Source organism: Cydia amplana, chromosome 14, assembly GCF_948474715.1.
Source record: "Cydia amplana chromosome 14, ilCydAmpl1.1, whole genome shotgun sequence".
Classification (NCBI taxonomy): Eukaryota; Metazoa; Arthropoda; class Insecta; order Lepidoptera; family Tortricidae; genus Cydia; species Cydia amplana.
In genome coordinates this window covers 14,232,388-14,252,583 of record NC_086082.1, presented here as the reverse complement: position 1 = coordinate 14,252,583, position 20,196 = coordinate 14,232,388, and the positions used below count along the sequence as shown (strand labels likewise).

General features: G+C 38.6%; 2 protein-coding genes across 2 annotated transcripts in view; one reads left to right on the top strand and one right to left on the bottom strand.

The window, feature by feature from the left end:
• Positions 1-432: 432 nt before the first annotated feature.
• LOC134654162 (H/ACA ribonucleoprotein complex non-core subunit NAF1) lies at positions 433-10,160 on the top strand. The gene is made up of 6 exons (XM_063509608.1): positions 433-1,026; positions 2,638-2,798; positions 4,110-4,216; positions 6,415-6,551; positions 7,965-8,126; positions 9,693-10,160. Exons 1-6 carry the CDS (start codon positions 647-649, stop codon positions 10,051-10,053), a joined length of 1,308 nt encoding a protein of 435 aa, XP_063365678.1. The 5' UTR covers positions 433-646; the 3' UTR covers positions 10,054-10,160.
• A 6,406-nt stretch (positions 10,161-16,566) lies between these two features.
• The window catches only part of LOC134654232 (uncharacterized), a 42,678-nt gene continuing 39,048 nt past the window's right edge, over positions 16,567-20,196 (bottom strand). Inside the window, exons 13-14 of the mRNA XM_063509702.1 lie at positions 18,432-18,479; positions 16,567-17,131 (exon numbers count right to left, since the gene is read on the bottom strand). Coding sequence (XP_063365772.1) covers positions 16,674-17,131; positions 18,432-18,479 — 506 coding nt within the window. The 3' untranslated portion in view covers positions 16,567-16,673. The remainder of the gene's footprint in view (positions 17,132-18,431; positions 18,480-20,196) is intronic.

Below are 20,196 nucleotides of genomic sequence, written 5' to 3'. Positions count from 1 at the left end.
GTATCGTAACGCCCTGCCGGTGCTGTGCTGTAGAGTATACATATTATATGAGCTATGCCGAGGTTTTCCTGAGGGTCTAGTATAGGGTTCTTCAAAAAAGGAGTGTACAGGTTTTTAAAGGGTTGGTAACGCGCATGTAACACCTCTGAAGTTGCAGGCGTCCACGGTCCATAGGCTACGGTGACTGCTTACCATCAGGCGGGGTATGCTTGTTTGCCACCGACGTAGTATAAAAAAAACCTATCCCAATCCCCGGGATCCATGAAAGCCTTTTTTGTCTCTAGACCAGTAAAAATATTAAAATCGAATTTAAATTAATAATCGAGTTTTATTTTATGTAATCGATAGATCAAACAATCGCAAGTGTTTTTAAATTAAACTCAAACAGCTTTTATTATTTTACACATGGCAACATGGCTACCTTGACTTTTTAAAAACGTGAATTGTCACTTCGCTAAACACCATTTTCGTGCATTTTCCTGTTTTTCTGTAGAATATTTTTTTTAGTTTCTCTTGAGAAATATTTGATATAGAATTAGTTAATAGCAGTTCCTGTTACAAGAGTTTGAAACTGTGTGTTAAATATAATTTAGACTAGGTAGAACGTTTTATTTGGTGCACGCGGATTCACGCACCAGTCGTCACAATGGAAAATCTCAATGAAAGCAATAATAAAAATGTGTCGTTAAGTTTAATAGCCGAATACGGCACCTCGGATTCCGACTCCGACGATACAGAGACTCGGTCTAATAACACGAACGATTCAGATGCCGCAGAACTAAGTGAAATGGTGTTGAAAAATAATATTATAAATGCTTGCGCTCATGGTCCGTTGTCGCGGCCTTCAGCACGCGAGGAGGTGGAGAAGTCCAGGCACATGATCATAGACAGTTCGGAGAGTGGTGTAGTGGAGTATGAGGTGACGGAATACCGTGAGGACAGTGATTCTGATTCAGATTCGTCTAGCGATTCGAGCGACAGTGATGTGGACTCTGTGAAGGATATCCTTGAAGAGTTGTCGAGCAGGTAGGCTTGAATAAGTGATAATTACGCAGTAATCGGTATTCTCTTTAATCAGTTGTTTTATTGTGAGAAGATAATGGTATGTAAACATAAATAAGCATGTTAACAGCTCATTGGTCAGTGTTCATAACCTATTAAAAATGGAAGGTTTTAAGATATGCAAGACTTGTTAGATCAAAAGGTCATGTGTATGTTATGGCTAGGTCATGGTGAAGCATGAGAGTGCTTTTAACATACTGTAGCTATTAAAGAGGCCATTTAAAGAAAAAAAGTGACCTTGACTTAATGTTTACCATGAGTTTTTAAGCATGCTTACAATTTTCTTAAATTGTTACCATAAATATTCATTGTTGCGTGTGTATTCTTACCGCTATGGTAATGATATTTACAATATGTATTCCACAATAACATGTGTAACTTATGAAGTCTTCTATCGTAGAGAAATGTAATAACTTAGGGTCAATTCTTTGAACAGCGGTTCTTGTGGCTAATCTAAAGTGCTTATATCCTCCACAAATCAGCAGGATACTAGGGTATTGTTAACGGATGTTGCAATTGATGTAACGGTCACTTTTCACCATCACACCATCCTCTCAACCTTTGCCTTAGCCCTTTTTAGGGTTCCGTAGCCAAATGGCAAAAAACGGAACCCTTATAGATTCGTCATGTCTGTCTGTCTGTCCGTCTGTCTGTCCGTCCGTATGTCACAGCCACTTTTCTCCGAAACTATAAGAACTATACTGTTGAAACTTGGTAAGTAGATGTATTCTGTGAACCGCATTAAGATTTTCACACAAAAATAGAAAAAAAAACAATAAATTTTTGGGGTTCCCCATACTTCGAACTGAAATTCAAAATTTTTTTTTTCATCAAACCCATATGTGTGGGGTATCTATGGATAGGTCTTCAAAAATGATATTGAGGTTTCTAATATAATTTTTTTCTAAACTGAATAGTTTGCGCGAGAGACACTTCCAAAGTGGTAAAATGTGTGTCCCCCCCCCCTAACTTCTAAAATAAGAGAATGATAAAACTAAAAAAAATATATGATGTACATTACCATGTAAACTTCCACCGAAAATTGGTTTGAACGAGATCTAGCAAGTAGTTTTTTTTTAATACGTCATAAATCGCCTAAATACGGAACCCTTCATGGGCGAGTCCGACTCGCACTTGGCCGCTTTTTTTTTACTTTGGGGGTTTTCAAACATTGTCTTAGCCCATTTGGGGGTTTTCAAACAACTTTTACTATCTATGTCAGTTTGTTTTGGTATCAAAGTGCTACAACAATTTTGACATAAGTATTGAACTATTTTCCTAGACTTCTACTTAAAAACTCAATAAGATCAAATTAATAATGATATTAAGATTGAGAGCAAGTTATATTTACATAATGTGTCCGGGAAATCCCATTTTAATTGAATAGTTGATAGAAACTTATTAATATCTGTAATTACTGTAATATTGTGCAACAACTAGCAAATCATGTGTTGCATAAAGTTGTGTAACTATTTCATGTCAAAATCTATGCACACAATACAAATTCTGATTGTTTTCATCACAGAAGAATCAGTAATTTGTTGCATTATACTTCTATTTCTTGTCTTGTACCAGTGATGAGACAGAAACGCCTCGTGCGGAGAAAGCAGAGCCTCCGCGCGTGCAGGGCGAGCTCGGGCTAGACGACCTGCCGCCAATTGAAGATCTGGCCATCAGCCTGCCGGCTCAGGAGATGACCAAGATCGGCACCGTAGCAAGCATTGTAGATAGATTAGGTAAGTTTTAATACTAAATGTTCCGTGAGACACATGCATATTAAATAGGGTCATTGTACTAGTTTTCGTCCACTGGACGATATTTTAATATAAACCTGCATTGCTGCACAAATTTGAAATTCTTGCAATCCTTAATGTCTAAACAATATATCTATCTACATAAAAATGGTATTTCGCAAGTAGCAAATTAAAAATTATTAGCTAATCCCTCAAGTGGACGACAACTAGAAGAGCATGGGCGAAAAATAGCGCAATGACCCTAGAATGGGTCACTATGTATTTGAAGTAGAAGATTGTTCGACATGTTTCGTCTGTGTCCATCCGCGTGCTCCCGTTGAAGCTCCTCGTTATGGAACAAAATAAGTCGAATAATCTCCGACTTAAGATTAGCTAGGTGAGTTTCACTTTCAAACTGAACCTTGTTGTTGTTGCTTGCCTCTCTCCAATAAGCAAGTGCAATAGAGAGGGAGATAACGATATTTCCATGTATTCTGTAGGTATTTTGTCCATCTGCCTGCCGGCTCTAGACAGTGGCGTAGATAACCTGAGCGAAACGGCCCCTTGCCCATGGCCTCGTACTTAAGGAGGCGCGCGCGGGAGCCAACCCTTTTTATTAGGGTTCCGTAGTCAACTAGGAACCCTTAAGTTGCGTCATGTCCGTCTGTCTGTCCGTCCGAGGCTTAGCTCCGTGATAGTTATTACCTTAGGAATACACATTGAAAGAACAGGGTCTCGCTGATGCGACTTTAATCCGTTGTCACGCGTTTGATTTTCTCGGAATCTCGGAGCGCCACAGATTTGACGACCTTGACTTAAATAAGCCTGTCGCATGCCATCTAAATTGACACACAACCTAAGTACTTATCGTCTCATCATTTATACAAATATGAAATGAGGACACGAGCGACTGATATATAGGACAATTCATATTTATGGTAGGGGAGCCCAAGAGGGGATTTTTGTAGTTACTCGAACGTGTCAGATTAAGATATGAGTGATATCTTGTTACCCCATGGAGTTTACCTTATGTGTTTTTTACGAAAGCAACTGCCATCTGACCTTCCAACCCAGAGGGGAAACTAGTTCTTATTGGGATTAATTCGGTTTCCTCACGATGTTTTCCTTCATCGAAAAGCAACTGGTGAATATCAAATGATATTTCGTAGATAAGTTCCGAAAAACTCATTCACTGGTACGAGCCGGGGTTTGAACCCGCGACCTCCGGATTGAAACGCTCTTACCGCTAGGCCACCAACGCTTTTATTTTAGATGTTGCTTACTTTAGCTTAAGGAATGTGTTTGTTTGTTCAGTTATAGTGCGGGCGTTTCCTGAGACCCCTGCGGTGGACCTGGACAGTGTTTTATTCCTGGATAACGGCGCTAAAGCCCTCGGCAAGGTCTTCGACGTCTTCGGACCGGTGAGTGCTCTACTCTCGCCATTCTGGGGTACCGGCCCATCGCGCTACCAACTGAGCTACCTAAGATTACCCCACTGCAGGGACCGAGAGGCGAATCAATAGTTTTGCCTTTATTCCATAAACATATGTGACTTTCCATGAGAAAAGGGTCCTTATGCTACATTTGCATATGGACTTTTCCATCAGAAAGGGGTTAAAAACCTGCATAAGGACCCTTTTCTGCTGGAAATAATAAGAACTCTTCTCTGATAAAAAGCCACATATGATTTCAATTTTGTGTTATTCTGCTAACTCAATGATGATTTAAAGGATTTTATTATATTTTTAATTTTTTAATTTATCGTAATGTATTGCTGTACAGTCACCTGCAATAATATGTTACTCTTCCAAGACCGCAAAAATATCTGACGCGATCTTATTTTTAGAGTCATAAGAGCGTGTCACATAGTTTTGTGGCCTTCGAAGAGTAACATATTATTGCAGCCCTAGTAGCACGGTCGCATTTTTATCGTTTATCACCATGCCTGTCACGTTCTAACAAGTATGTAAGTGCGAAAGTGACGGGCATAGTGATAGTCGACAAAAATGGAACCGTGCTGAGCCCGCTGGTCTGTATGTTTTTTCGTAAATAAGATACGCTCGTGGGTAACCGCCGTTTAATTTATTTATGGAGCAAACAGTTTTAGCATGCGATGTCTGCCTCAGCCCGTGACCTTGGTACAAAAGGCCTTTTATTGACTTGTTTGTATTTTCCTTTGAAATTATGTCGGAGCAGGCGAGGGAGGGCTATTGAAAAAATATATGAAGGTCATAAAGTTTATACGCAGTGTAATTTTATGATCGGTTGTATGAACAGTACTCTTTAACCAGTTGAATAAAAATAAAGTATTACTATTACGAGTATTATCGCAATATGGTTAAAAATAATAAATATATATATAATGTCACAGGTACTTCGTTCAAAACTGATTAGTAGGTCTTCTTAATTCCATGCCACCAATTAAGTAAAATCAAGCTTGATAACACTATATAACGTCAATTGTGCTAGGAACACTGGGAAAAGAGAAACACATTGAATTTTCAAGTTATTGCCTTGGTAACATGTTTTGTTCGGGCGCGTTCGGCCGATTCGTGATTCGCTGTCACACTTTTTGTTTAGTTACTAAAACCACCAAATGTATGTTTTGTGTATAACTTGGGACCACCGGTTAAGAACCACTGGCCTGAAGAATCAATCGACCAAGAATATAAATTAGGCAAATCGATACTCGGAAATCAGCGAATGTGACTGACCTTGTTTTTGTCGTTCTGCGAAATCCTCCCAGATACAGGCTGCCCTTGGACACGCCAGGTTATCGCGTTAAGGTAGCATTCGGATTGAGACTGCACCAGCATTACTGCATCAATATTGCAGCGCGATATTACTGCTGACTGCGTTACTAGGAGAAAAATCCTGGCAGCAACATCGATTTTGACATTAGGGAACAAAATTTTATGGTTTTCGAGGAATTATAATTAAACAAATAACGATTAAACCTACCTGTTAAACTCAGACCTTTGATATTTTTAATTTTACCGGTTAATCTTGTTCCACATAAACGAAAGACGATCGAATCTGGCATAAAATCCAGACCAGCCACGAAATTTTACCGATAATGATGCTTTATCTAATGGTGCAATAGCCAAATCCTTATAATAGGCTACATGACTAATTTTCATTTATGGTATTAATCGATCGGGTTTGTTTTTAGGATCAAATGTCTATATGGGACCCATTGCATTAAAGTAACACAAAAGTCAGAAATTGTAGTCAAAGGCCGACAGTCGCACTTCACTCGCGAAACGCCCTAAACAAAACGGCAAGGGAACGTGACGTCAAGGTCTCTGGGAGCCCATCTTGTAGTATGGACCAAACAAGAAATATATAGTTGCTATATAATATTTTTTTGGATGAAATGTAAGGAATATATATATACTTTTATCGTTTTTGGAAGTTAAAAAAAAACTTAAATTTTGAAACTTTCTGGTCCTGTATTATTGTAATTTTTCAATATTTTATTTTAATATCCACATTATTGTGATAAATTGCTCGTTTGCTATCTATTTTACTAGATTCTGTTATAAAATTCAACATGTGTCATCATCCCTATTACCGAATTTTGTTACTCAAACTAATTCTTCTATATTTCTTTTGACAGGTAACAGAACCCCACTACTGCGTGCGCTTCAACTCGCAGGAGCACGTGCGCGAGCGCGGCGTGCAGGCCGGCGCGGACGTGTTCATCGCACCCGCCAGCCAGCACACCAGCTATGTGTTCCTCACGGAGCTTATGAAGTGAGTATAATAGCTCATTTAGACGGTGCGAGAACTCGCATGCGAGTTTCATTACATTGCGTCATTTGATCGGTCGGCTGAATTGATGTAACCTCAATGGTCCGCAATGTAACTGAAATCGTTAACGAGTTCGCGCGCCGTCTAAATGAGCCCTAAGTCAAAAGGGTTTCGAAGCTAAGAAACTTTTTGGATGAAAAGTATCTACAAAGAGTGGCACTTAATTACGTCCGTAGTGACCCTGCCTATGAAGCATTTGCATGATCTATTTACCTTTGAGTAAGGATTAAGATCAATATTCTTCCGGACAGGTAACTCGAAATAATAAGTAAAGGTACAGACTGACAACTATACCACAGGGCGGACACGCCATACATCAAAAATCATTCGCGTTTATATGTGTGCACGGCACGTCTGTACACGCGTCATTGTGTATGTGTGGGTAAGTCGCTTTACTGAGAGTACACCAGAAGTCCGCCAGATTCATGTCGCGGGGCGAGGTAATTCGAGTCGGGGCGGTGCGTGGCCGTTCTGTATGATAATACTATTAGGGACTTATTCTGCGACTATATTCCGGTAACCCAACTTTGAGAGTAGAAGGTGCGACATCCAAATTTTGTTTGGGAGATTGATCATTCGCGATGGATGTTGCGAAATTCGCATCCGCAACCGCGGAACTTCGGCATTATTTTTTACATCCGTATCCACATCCGCATAAAATCGATGCGGAGCTTAATGCGGATGTGGAACAGGTCGGCACAGGAACGTCTCAGCGGCGACGTAAAGATCGGTTTTCCTAGGATAGCGGTGCCGTCATATAGCGGCCGTCTCCATACTAAATAATACGGCTAAATATGGATGTCGTCGTATTTGTATGGAGACGGCCGCTATAGCTTTGGTTTCCTCCGAAAGCGGTGCCGTCATATAGCGGCCGTCTCCATACAAATACTACGACATCCATATTTAGCCGTATTATTTAGTATGGAGACGGCCGCTATATGACGGCACCGCTATCCTAGGAAAACCGATCTTATGTGACGGCACCGCTATCGAAGGAAACCAAAGCTTAAGTGCTTTGGAATTTCATCATTAGCCAATAGGAATCTCGTTACGTTTTTGTGATTCGTCGATCGAGCACTTTAGCCTACCTCAATTTTAATTTTAAACGTTTTCCAATTTTAATTCGACATGTAAATAAGCTTTGTTTTAATTTTCGATTGATTGTATATATAATTTTAAGTTTAAGTGTAAGTGTATAATTTATTTGACATGTAAATTGGCTTTATGAATAAACGAGTATGAGTATGACGGAAAGCGACAAGAAGTGACGAGTTTGTTTTAATTTGGTCTTTAGTATAGTAATGCGATTGTAATGTAGTATTCAGTATGAATATTAATACAATATATATTTCTTAGAGTAAAAGGCTCGGACGCGTCCTGGCTAAACGACGTGGAGCCTCCATCGCACCAAGTGGAGTATTCCGACGATGAGGAAGAGAGGAGAGCTAAGAAAGCCGGCAAGGAACAGAAACAGAAGCCAGAGGAATCTGATGGCGAGACGTCTAAGCGCAAACCCAGGTGCCTTGACATATTAATACTCTTAGGGCCAATTGCACCATCCCACTAACCCGGGGTTAAGAGGTTAAACCGTCAACCCAGTGTCAAATTGTACTGGTAACCATGGTAACTTCAGGTTTAACCGGTTAACCCTGGGCTAGTGGAACGGTGCTAGTGGGCCTTAAGAATCTTAACCATTGTCTTATATCTCAGGACTGGCCTTAAGTGCACTAAAAACCGGCCAAGTGCGAGTCGGACTCGCGCACGGAGGGTTCCGCACCATCAACAAAAAATAGAGCAAAACAAGCAATGAAAAAACAAGCAAAAATACGGTCACCCATCCAAGTACTGACCCCGCCCGACGTAGCTTAACTTCGGTCAAAAATCACGTTTGTTGTATGGGAGCCCCACTTAAATCTTTATTTTATTCTGTTTTTAGTATTTGTTGTTATAGCGGCAACAGAAATGCATCATCTGTGAAAATTTCAACTGTCTAGCTATCACGGTTCGTGAGATACAGCCTGGTGACAGACGGACGGACGGACAGCGGAGTCTTAGTAATAGGGTCCCGTTTTTACCCTTTGGGTACGGAACCCTAAAAATGGTACTAGTTCAGCGGTGTCACTCACGAATTCGAGCCAATCGTGCAGTCTAACGCAACTAGTTGCGACCAAGCGCGCGCGTGATGCGAACTCATCAACCAATCGCGTTGTAGCGGTGTCACACTGCTGTACTGGCTCCGTTCATGCCCCATTCTTATTGCCCGTAAGGCCAGTCCTGAGATATATATACGTCAATGATCCTTTGACCGCCAAAGACGTCAACTGACGCGCGCAGCTGCAGCCCAATATCAACCTTCGTGCATTCCGACAAGGTTCACATAGGCCTCGTTCAAATGATTAATAATAATTATAAAAAAAAACCCTCTAAAATGATGCCTTCCGAACCGGATCAGATGCATGAGTTACAAAAATCAATATACTCGTAGATGCGCCATGTTTGAATTGTTCCCTCGATTTCTATAGGATACCATCCAAAGATCTTGACGTGATGATAACTGTGAAGCAGAAAAAGTATCTTCAAATCGGCCCGTACCAAGAAATCGAGCAACAAACTTTATCCCGGAAAAGGAAAATGTATTGTTAATGTTATATCTCGCTACTAGCCGTTTCGGTTATCCAAAATAGTTATTTGTACAACAAGTGATCAAAGTTTGATATTTCTTCGAGTGCTTATTTTGAGTCCCGTGCAAGCGAAAGATTCTATAGAATCTTGAGCGTAGTAAGGGACTCAAAAGCGCACGAGATGTAAATAACTTTGATCACAACATTTTTCACCTCAGCAGTGAGAACATATTAGAGAACCCGAAAAATGTATTCCTTCTTCATCACTTACCTCTATTCACTCATGTTTTCTTAAGATATACCAACAATTAAATTTTCACCTCAGCAGATCGAACAAGAGTACTTTGTTACTTAAAAACAGTGAGCAAAATCGCATTTGCTCACTGTTTTTAAGTAGCAAAGTACCCTTGTTCGAGCTGCTGAGGTGAAAATATTGTTTCTCATGCTTATCTGTCTTTTTCAGGAACCAAAGACCGTCAGAATCCAGCAGCCGCTTCGGCAGCGGCCCGTCCCGCGGCCGCAACCCCTTCTCCGCCTCGCGGCGTCCCCTCCCCCACCCCCGCGCCGCGCGCCCCTGGCCCACCAACCGCGCGCCCCCCACCGACTTCCTCCCCCCCTTCGCCCCTCCCTACCCGCCCCCGTTTAACCCCGCCACCCCCCCTCCGTTCATGCCTAACGCTTTCCAGTTTGGGGGTTCGCCTCGGATGCCCCCCATGCCCCCGATGATGCCCCCATTCCGCCCCGCGGTGCCCATATTCGGAGCCAACTTCTGCGGGAACCACCCGCAGTGGATGAACGGCCCGCCCCCCCCTCCGGGCACTTAGATGCATGTTACGTATAATAATAATTAGTATAGTTGTACTTCTAATACAAAGTGTGGTTATCCAAAAAAATCTATATTTATATGAAATAAATATACTGTGGTAAGGAAGTTTGATTTTTATTTGTTATCGTCTATTTTAACCTTTTGGACGCCAATGACCGATATATCCGCAACGTAGGTTCAATGCCAAAGACCGATTAATCGGTCACATATCACAGAGCAACATAGACCTACGGCTTTGATCTCGGACTGTCTAGAACACAAAATGACTAGTGTAATATTTTGCCTATATCTCTTTTAGTCTACATCGCAAACGGTCTAAAACACAAAATGACCACATATAGGTAGGTTAGGTTCGTTAGGTATCTTCAAATGGCCGAAGGCCAAATCGCACAGAAATAGGAGCCCCGCGGCAGCGGGGCTCCGTCGACATCGCTAACGTAAAGATAAACCGACGAAATGTAGGTAAATAAAGGTCTAAATAATTGTAGTCATTTTGTGTTCTAGACCGTTTGCGATGTAGACTAAAAGGAATATAGGCAAAATATTACACTAGTCATTTTGTGTTCTAGACAGTCCGCGACCAACCCGACCTACGTGCATATGTATAAAGTTCAATTTCAGTTTTGATACTTCGGTGACGTGGCGTCAGCGTGACAGCTTTTGTGTTAAACTGAAATGGAAGAGTACAGTCGGCGATAGAAGTAGCTATGCGAACGAAGTGTTTGTACATAGGTAATTCTCTTGACATAAATCTTTATTTTGAGGGTTTCATCCGCACAGTTGCTTCAGTTACCGATTATACACTATACTATACAGTTACGAGATTACGTAAAATATATCTGTCAATTTTAATAATGATTTAGAACAGTCGGAACACTAGGTACTGATTCGTTTAGATTTATTTCAACTGATATAAGTTGTATAATTAAAACTCCACTTAATTTTGTAATTTCTTTATTAAATATTTCATTGTTAGAAAGTAACTAACGATTGAATTTCATAATTGTTAAAATAATAAAAAGAGGTTCATATAATAAAGATTAAATCTAAAAAATACTGCTCATGGACTATGCAGAACCAAACAATTATGTCTGCTGCCCGTTACGAACCAACTATGGTTACTAAACAAAATAATTTTGCACTCGCATGATCACAACGTAAAATGTAAACATTTCACATACAGGAATATAATCATTCAACGTATAACTAAATAGCTTCGCCCAGTAGATTAGGAGCTAACATAATAGAACTATCCGCGTGAATGTCTGGACGGGTGATATGAGGTCTCTACTAGATGGTGGTTTATTTAGCTGCAAAAGTCGCCATCCGATAGGTATATCGGAGAGGGCGAGGTGCTCACAAATATCTGAACACGCCTCTATTGTCAAGGCGTTAGAGTGCACGTTCAGATGTTTTTGAGCACCTCGCCCGCTCCGATATATCTGATGGCGACTGTATATTTAGAGTCAGCCATTCAGCATCAAGCAACTAAACTGCAACATAATTTTATAAAATTATAACGATAAAAATGTGTTGTGATATTTTTTGTCACTTTAGCCACAGAATAAATAATAGTACTAAGTACAGAAGACACTCTCTAACAAAACGCGTCTGTTACGATCAGCTCAGATATGGCCGCTAGGTGGCGACAGCGCCACGCGCGGCTTATGGCTTTCCCCAAAATTGGGGCCGAACGGATGTACTTTTAGCTACCTGTAGCAAACTGCACTTCGAATATCTTCAACTAAGAGCCATACAATAGTGTCTAAAAGGTGAATTATGAGTTTTTGGGAATCTTATTCATATTTGTATACTTGTTTTTAGTGTTACACAATCAAAGTAATTAATCAGTAACGATCGATATATCGAACAAAGTCCATCACACGACGATTTATCGATTAATTTTGTATACTAATTAATTTGAGGTCATCAACGCATCATTTGGGGTAATATTTATCATAAAGTAGAGACCTCAACCGTTACATGTATAATTTTATTTTGCCATCGTAAATAAACTCTAACATGATTTCACTTGTGATTCGATTTCTACACTAAACATTTAAAAATAATAACTAAACACGAACTTACTAATGAATAAATTACACACATTCCAATAAAGAAGATGTATGCGATAAATGAATGGGGCTCAAACATATACATAATGTACCTATTCATTAGCAAGCTTTCTCATAAGTATAAGTTTCAAGTCGTACATAAATCAACGTAAAAAATAATCATACGTTAGCAACTAAACGATATTGAGATAAAAATGTCACATTGGCACAAACAGAGATACGACTGTTGACCTTAACCTGCCAGATACCTTAACACATTCATTGCCACCCGGCCAAACAAGACATCCGCGCCAGGCCACAAACATTTCGTCCTATAAAGCTGTAGTACCACGATCCCGACTATCGGGTCGTCCGGCTTGGGAACGAAATCATAAAATACCCGATAGTCGGGTTTTCGGCACTGAATGTGTTAAAGGCCAGAGCACGACGGCTGCGTGTGCGTAACGTGCGCTAAAATGTTTAAGCATCGCACGCACAGCTCACGCAAGCGGTGTGCCGTCTCTCATAAGGATCTGTATATTACAACGAGCACGTCTACGCACACGCGTCCGGTGTGCACAGGCCTGTTCATAAAACATTCGATAAAGCTGCTATTCCTTTGTATCTCCATTTGCCAGTGCTCGCAAACATTGAATACACGCGGTATAAATGCGTCAATGCGATTTCACAACTAGCTTCAGAGAAGCTCGCCGCCTGTGATACAATACCTATCTGACAATTGTCATGACAATATCCTTCAAACGAAATTATTTCAGAACTCAAGAAATTGACACGTATTTAGTGAGTCACTGATAGCAAATTGCCAGTGTCAGGTGACAATTGTCAAGTTAGTGTGTTAGAAGCTCAGGCATTCTAGACCTAAATGTATGTAAATGACACATTGTCATGACAGTATCGTTCAAGGTCAAGCTAACAGCGGCCGTACAACACTTAAAACTTAACGACAACACAAATTGCCAATAAGGCCATTATAATAGCTAATACGAATTTCAGACGTCAGTACACTATGGCATGGGATACGTTACATTTGCGGATGACAATAAATTAAAAGTTACCTAAGGTTTATTATAAAAATACAGATCCCTATATTAAATGATCTCGATAAGTTTAGCTTGCCGTCTGAGACTCATGTTAAATGCCTCTTGAAGGCCAAATGATTTCAGTAAATCAGTCAACTGTAAAAGCGAAAACTAACTTTAATAGAAAACATCAGAGCAGTCTTCCGTAAACTTAATGCATCGGCGAGCGATCCTAAACAATTCGACATATCACTAATTGTAAATTAGGTACTAAAATTACGATAGTTTGATCGATTATAAAAATTAGATCTTAAAACTAAAACATAATTGATTTCAAATAAATTTACTCATCTACTCTAGTCGAGGGTTATAATTTTGCATCGATTACATGTTAGGAACTATTCTACTGTACAGTTATGAAAATAATGATCGAAAATCCAAAGTAGTGAGTTATAATACTTTTAAGACATCGACATTAAATGCGAACACGTTGACAGATATAAAGCGTACTTACGATTCCACAGTCCGCACAAGTAAGGTACTACGGTACGATTTGTTCTATCCAAAATAAATGTCGCCGTCACTGTTTGACAGTAGGCGCTAGCTGTCATGTCGGTCATTACACTATATTGCGTTATATATCATTATATAAAGACTACGATACGTTACTCATTGCTTTTACAGGCAAAACGATTAAAGAAATATATGTTATTACAATATCCGTACAATAATGTTTTGGGGTCCAATTTAACTTGACTAAGTGGCAAACGGCGACTTGGATAACATATCACTACTGTTGAAATAGGCGATGTTACGACCATTAAATCCAAAAGTAGCATTAAATTGCCATGTCACCAATAACTTTTTCAAATCAAATAGTGCCCCAGTTAGACTTAACATCGTATCACTTGTTCGTGTGGTGTTGTTGAGTTAATATTTAGAATAAGTTTTATCTAAGACACTACTTCTACAGTACTAGTATTCACAGAGCTTGTTATAGGATAGGGAAGGCAGACGCCGTAGTCTTAATCAAATAAGAGAGATACTAGAAACGCTAATGTGGAATAACTATAGCTAATCCACTTTTAAAGCCCCAGGAAATATTGGGAAATAATAACATAAGCTTAGACACGTGGCTACCCCTTCGGTATTTAAGGATGAAGTCTTTAACTTTAATATCATAATAATCTGGCGGCCTAGCCAAGGTGACAATCGCTTGCGCTTCGCCATCGAATCGCTTGGTGTCTCTATCACTCTTCCATGTTAGTGTGACAGCGACAGTTGTGTTCCGATCGCTACGGAGCGTTAGCGAGTGGCATGGCTACGGGGCCTGTAGTTAAATATTATGTAAGTTGATTTGATTTTTTTAATGAAATGGTACTAATTCTACCACAATAAATGGTAAGATAGCCTTTCAGTACTGACATACATGGAAGAATCATCGAAAAGAAAACATCCAAGGCAACATTAGTGCACATCTTGTATATAAACATTGGGTATATACTTCTATAACATATGTAGTAAATACGCTGCCTCTATGTAGATATTCGCAAAATATTCTGTACATAACTTTGCTTGTGTACAATGTTCTACATGAATAATCATTAGCCATGTATAGGTACTTATATATAATTATTGCGGTGGGTATATAACACTGTTAAGATTCTGAAGTGACATGGATCGAGGTAGACCTACTTTTTTACTGCTTACATTCTGAACGCTTGTTTTCAAATGTGAACCTTACGCTTAATGAAGTAAGGTTGTTTTTAAGTTGAGTTCAATAAGTAAACAGTCTATTATTAAATTTCTATCTTAATACTTATGAATTTTAAGAACACTTCTTCAGAGCCGGTTTCTATTGTGATGTGAATGCCGTATTTAATTTAGAAAAATAATGCATTTATTATATAAACTCATTATTCTACAACTAATCCTAAAACTATGTGTCCCATGTACTTTTAACAGCTAAGTACTAACCCAGAGTCATACAACTTCCCTTATATATGTAAATTTTAAACGTTTACATTTAATTTGCAAATTGTTTTTTTTTTCGGAAACTAAATTGTTAACTGACACTAATAATTCATGATGATGACGATGAATAATTCACATTAATGAAGACAGTGTCAGATGACTATTGTCATGTTAGGCACAGAATAAATAATTTTAGTAGTAAGAACAGAAGACTCACTCTCTAACAAAACGCATCTGTTACGATCAGCACATATATGGCCGCTAGGTGGCGACAGCGCCACGCGCGGCTTATGGCTTTCCCCAAAATTGGGGCCGGAACGGATGAACTTTTAGCTACCTGTAGCAAAGCGACGAAATCGCGGAGTGAGACACGCCTGGTGTAGGATACTATAGTAGTGTAATACATTGAATTCAAAAATATGTACCTAAACACTTTTGTACGTTAATTCAACAGATTACGGTAAAAAAAAAAGTGTATATATTTTTAAAGTGCATGTTCAGACATTTTTGAGCACCTTGGCCGCTCCGATAGATCTGATGGCGACTATACAAGTATTCTTTAGTACTAAGTAAGTTGTATGACCCAGGGCCCGAGGCACCATCATAATCGTCATGTAGAACATTGCTAGATTGTGACTTTGTTCACGAAAACGGCCGATTCTAACTGAGTATCACGGTTAATCATGTAAAGCTTACAACGGTTCATAATTTCAGGAAAATAAATGATTTCACCACCAATCTAAATGCAGATTACGACAGTCATTTTTCTTTTTTTTTTAATCGTCATTGCGGCGGCATCAGAGGAATTAAGTCGTACATATTGTGATGTGGGAAGACTTGCCGACGAAAATTCTATGTAAAATGGCGTTCAAAGAAGTAGACAAAAATGTAAACAAGCTATTTTTGAATGATCCTGCTCCTATTAATATGCTTGGGTCATATTCAAGCATTGTTATTTCATATTGTTCTTGATTTTGAAGTTATTGTATTTAAATCAGTTTGACATCGATTAAAATAACAATTTAAATTGATTATCTTCACGTACCTACTACAGTTATGACACAATAAAAGTTAACACGAAAGTAAATTTGAGGTTATAATTTTGAGGTGTAATGTTTACATTTCGTCCATATCTTTCGAGCATCACTTTAATCACACTAGCCGAGTATGGCGTCCCTCTCTTACTGGCCGCAAAAGAAAGAGCTAGGCTACTGTGACGCCACCGCAATAAGCCGCTTATAACAGCAGAACAGTAAGCGTACAGAGTAACAGAGAAGGGTAATAATGACTGCTAAATTGCTAATACACACAAAGTCTCGAAATAACTCATAACATCACTTTAGAATTTTTCATGACCTTTTTTTTCGAGCGAATTTTTCTTCTCTACGAAATTTGAACCCACGATTTTTTACCACCAAAGGTTAAGCGACGCTTCAACAATTTTGTTAAAATTGCTTTGTGTCTTGATTTGCAGTCAACATTCATCCTTCTCCGCTAAAAGCAACAAAAACAGGTATTCTGTACCTATTTTCATCGCTTAATTATCGCACTTAAGTGTTATTCTCTACCGGTCTTATAGTGCAGTCTCCCACCGTAGTTATCGGCGTGATTGTGACCGAGCTGGGGGTCGAAGCCGGAACGATAGTATTGTCCTGTACCTGTTCCAACTTGTCTTCCTTGTTCGGCTCCTCATTATTAGGCGGGAGTTTGACGATCTGACAGTCGCCGACGGTCATGATTTGCGTTTCAACGCCGACCGACGGTACGTTTTCTTCTGGTTCCACTCTTGAAGTGTCCTCTTCGTCTGAGGATGAGTCTGATACGTCTATGGTGCGGTCATGTGAGGTTTCACTGACCGTCTGATCCTGGTCCACGTTGCGGTCGGGGTCGACGCTGGTGACTCCGTATCCGTAGGCGGCGAGGGCCGGGTTGTACATCATTTCGGTCAGATAGGAAAAGTCTCCGAAGGGCAGGTTGGTTGCGTTGTAGTTCTCGTTGGGACGGCCGTCTGGAAAAAAAGGTGCTTTTAGATTTGTGTCGGGTTTGAGTTATACTACATTGCCTATCTACTTTAGACGCAATTACAAAACTACAGGTGTCATAAAGGATCGGCCAGACATAGACAGCAATGAAATGTAAAGATTTAAAAATAGAATATTAACAAACTTTAACGAAATTTATCGTTTATTTTAAAACAAAAAATGAGAGCCGAAATTTTCACATTTAAGCCAGTGCCTAATTTGTGAAAAATTCAATCACCATACAAAAAAAACAGGTGCTATAGACAACATTCCGGTGTTCAATTTCTGATATTTTCAGCCCGTGTGTGGTGCGCATAAGAGTGGCGAATATTAAAACCACAAATTTGAAACTGAAGTAGATATTTACGCATTCTACTATTTGTCTATGATTTACTGATGAACCCTATATAACAGCGGACCATAGTATTGCAATTGCGTTTTATAGTTAGTATGACATAGCAAAGCGGATATATGTTAATACTAATACTTACCGTTATGCAGGCGTTTTATAATTTGGAAAAGTGTTAATAATGTCATACCGTTTATATTTTTGTTAGAAATACCGATTAGTACCTCATTACCACAGGGAGCTATTATAAAGAATGTCGTTACTGAAATATAATTTAATAGATAATTATAGTTGCACAATGAGTAGGGTTGGCCGCGAGATACTATCGCGGCGTTCCCGTGCTAAACTCACAGTATCGTCGAAATAGCAGTTTCATTAGGCAGGTCTACACAGAGCCGCCTCGCGAGGAAAATGCCACGCGAGGCAGCTCGATCTGTATAGACCTGCCTCGCCCGAGGCATTGCGGCCGCGAGTGCTATTGCTCCGCCCGAAGCAGGTCTACACGGACCGAGTTGCCTCGCGCGGCAATTTTTTTCGCGAGGCGGCTCGTTCCGTGTGTACCCGCCTATTAGAGCGTGTTCTAATACTTTTGTGTATGCCACTCAGTGTAATTGCTACTTTTCTTTGACTCGCACACTTTTTTTACAACCAATACGAAGTAATCTCACACATATTTCAGTCAATTTGTAGTGTTTAAAAGAGAATTAGGCATCTTCTCCGTAGTCGTACCCTAACTAGCCCACGCAAAGAAATTAGAGTTGATAAGTATTTCAAAACTTGTTTAAACTTCAGTTTTGTTTGTTCCAAACTTCTGCTTCGAAATATCAACTCTATTCTAAACACCATTAGATTTACATTTGATTAACGACACCTTTATAAATAGCATATACAGGAAAGTTCGTGTTAGACAGGCCATGCTAAAACGTGTGAATACTAACAAATCTTATTCAAGTCCATTATGTTGTACTGCATCGGTAAGTCGGTACCTAGGGAAGGGATATATGCTGATTAGCTTGGCACACCTTGTAAGGAAATTAGGAAAATATTTTTATCTTGTAAGAACCAAATGAAGTTTATCTTCGACAAGAAGAATCTGTCCCTCTCTTATAAACTTGGAAGAGTGAGACAAATGCTTTGGGATCAGGAACCTCATCAAGAAATCATTAGGTTATTTTTTATGCAGTTTGCAGCGTTAAGTCATAAAACGCTTGGAGTTGGTTTCATTTAGGAAGATTCATAAGTTCATAACAAAATCACGGATATTCACATTTTGTTTTGTAACTTAAATTATGAAGCTTTCTAAACAATCGATTTTTTTTAGGACTTTTAGCTGATAATTGAATAATATGTACAATTAAAATACGAGTATAAAAGCTGGTACTTTAATACTTTTGGCACACACATTGCGCTTATCTATCGGCGAGTAAAACAATAGGACGAAGACAGACGTTCACATGAGTGTACTGCATTTGATTATGTTAAACGCAAAGTCAAAATGGTATCGCGAAGATAGTGTTTAATTGATTCGTCAAAAAACAAATGGCGGTGATATATAAACATGACAAAAATCACATTTAAACTTATAGTTCGTTTTTTTTTGCATTAGAAATAAGGTAAACAATCTTGATGTGTCTTTTAATTGAAAAACACATTTTAAAAATAAATTACGGTAAATATGTAACAATTATGAATCTAATACGATCTTTTATAGTCTTCTGCTTTCATAAGTAATAGTTATTGATTTTTAAAAAGTGTTTTTCAATTAAAAGACATGTCAAAATCGCTTATCTTCTTTAAAGTTCTTTCTAATGCTAAAAAAAAACGAACTATAGAGCAAAGGTTACGTCGGTTATAACTTATGTATAAGTTATAATGCAATGTTTGAAAGTTATTTTTTGTTTTGAAGCCTATTTGGTGATAAAATTAATTAATTTTATCATCCGAGGCATACCTATTATTATGTAAATAGTTAATTTTTTAAGAAAATTGCTTCGACAGTATATTGTCTCTCATAGGTTTTTACTCGCCAACAGATAGTCATAAAATACATTAAAAATACGGGACGCCAACCAAAATGCTTATATAAATATGCTATACCAAACGTAAATCTTTATAATCTATGAACCACAATGGAAATAGTGTGAAGCGTAACAAAAGCATAATGCAAAGGCAAAAAAACGATCACATGCCTTTTACACACTTATTAACTTATAGACTTAGTCATCGAATAAAAACAGTAATGATCTAATGATTCAACGCTTTACATTTCTGGCGTCAGTACTTTTTGTGTATTTAATATTTTGTTTCACCGTGACTATAGTTTTTCATATTTATTGCAACAGATTCGTTACGTCGCGAGAATTTTATGTAGTTTAAGTGATACTCTATATAATGCCTAAGTGTGTTTAATTTTTAACAAAATAATTAAATATATCAATGACTGAAAGTATTTTAATGTTCGTGATAATATTACCTACATTTAAAATCCACTGGGATAAAAAGAATTGAAAAATAAAACAAAGCATAAGAAAAAATAAACATTTTCTTTTTAAAGAATCAACAACATATACAGCTAAGTAATCAACTCACAATGACGACAAATTTTCAACATAACAAAAACAACCAAATTCTTCTTAATACAACAAGGAATAAAAATATCAACATTTTTACTTATTTATACACTTAATTAACATTATTATCATC

Coding starts and splice junctions, on each gene's coding strand:
- LOC134654162 (XM_063509608.1), top strand. CDS start 647: ATGGAAAATCTCAATGAAAGCAATAATAAAAATGTGTCGTTAAGTTTA. Junction 2,799..4,109: donor AAGCATTGTAGATAGATTAG/GTAAGTTTTAAT, acceptor TTGTTTGTTCAG/TTATAGTGCGGGCGTTTCCT. Junction 4,217..6,414: donor TCTTCGACGTCTTCGGACCG/GTGAGTGCTCTA, acceptor TTCTTTTGACAG/GTAACAGAACCCCACTACTG.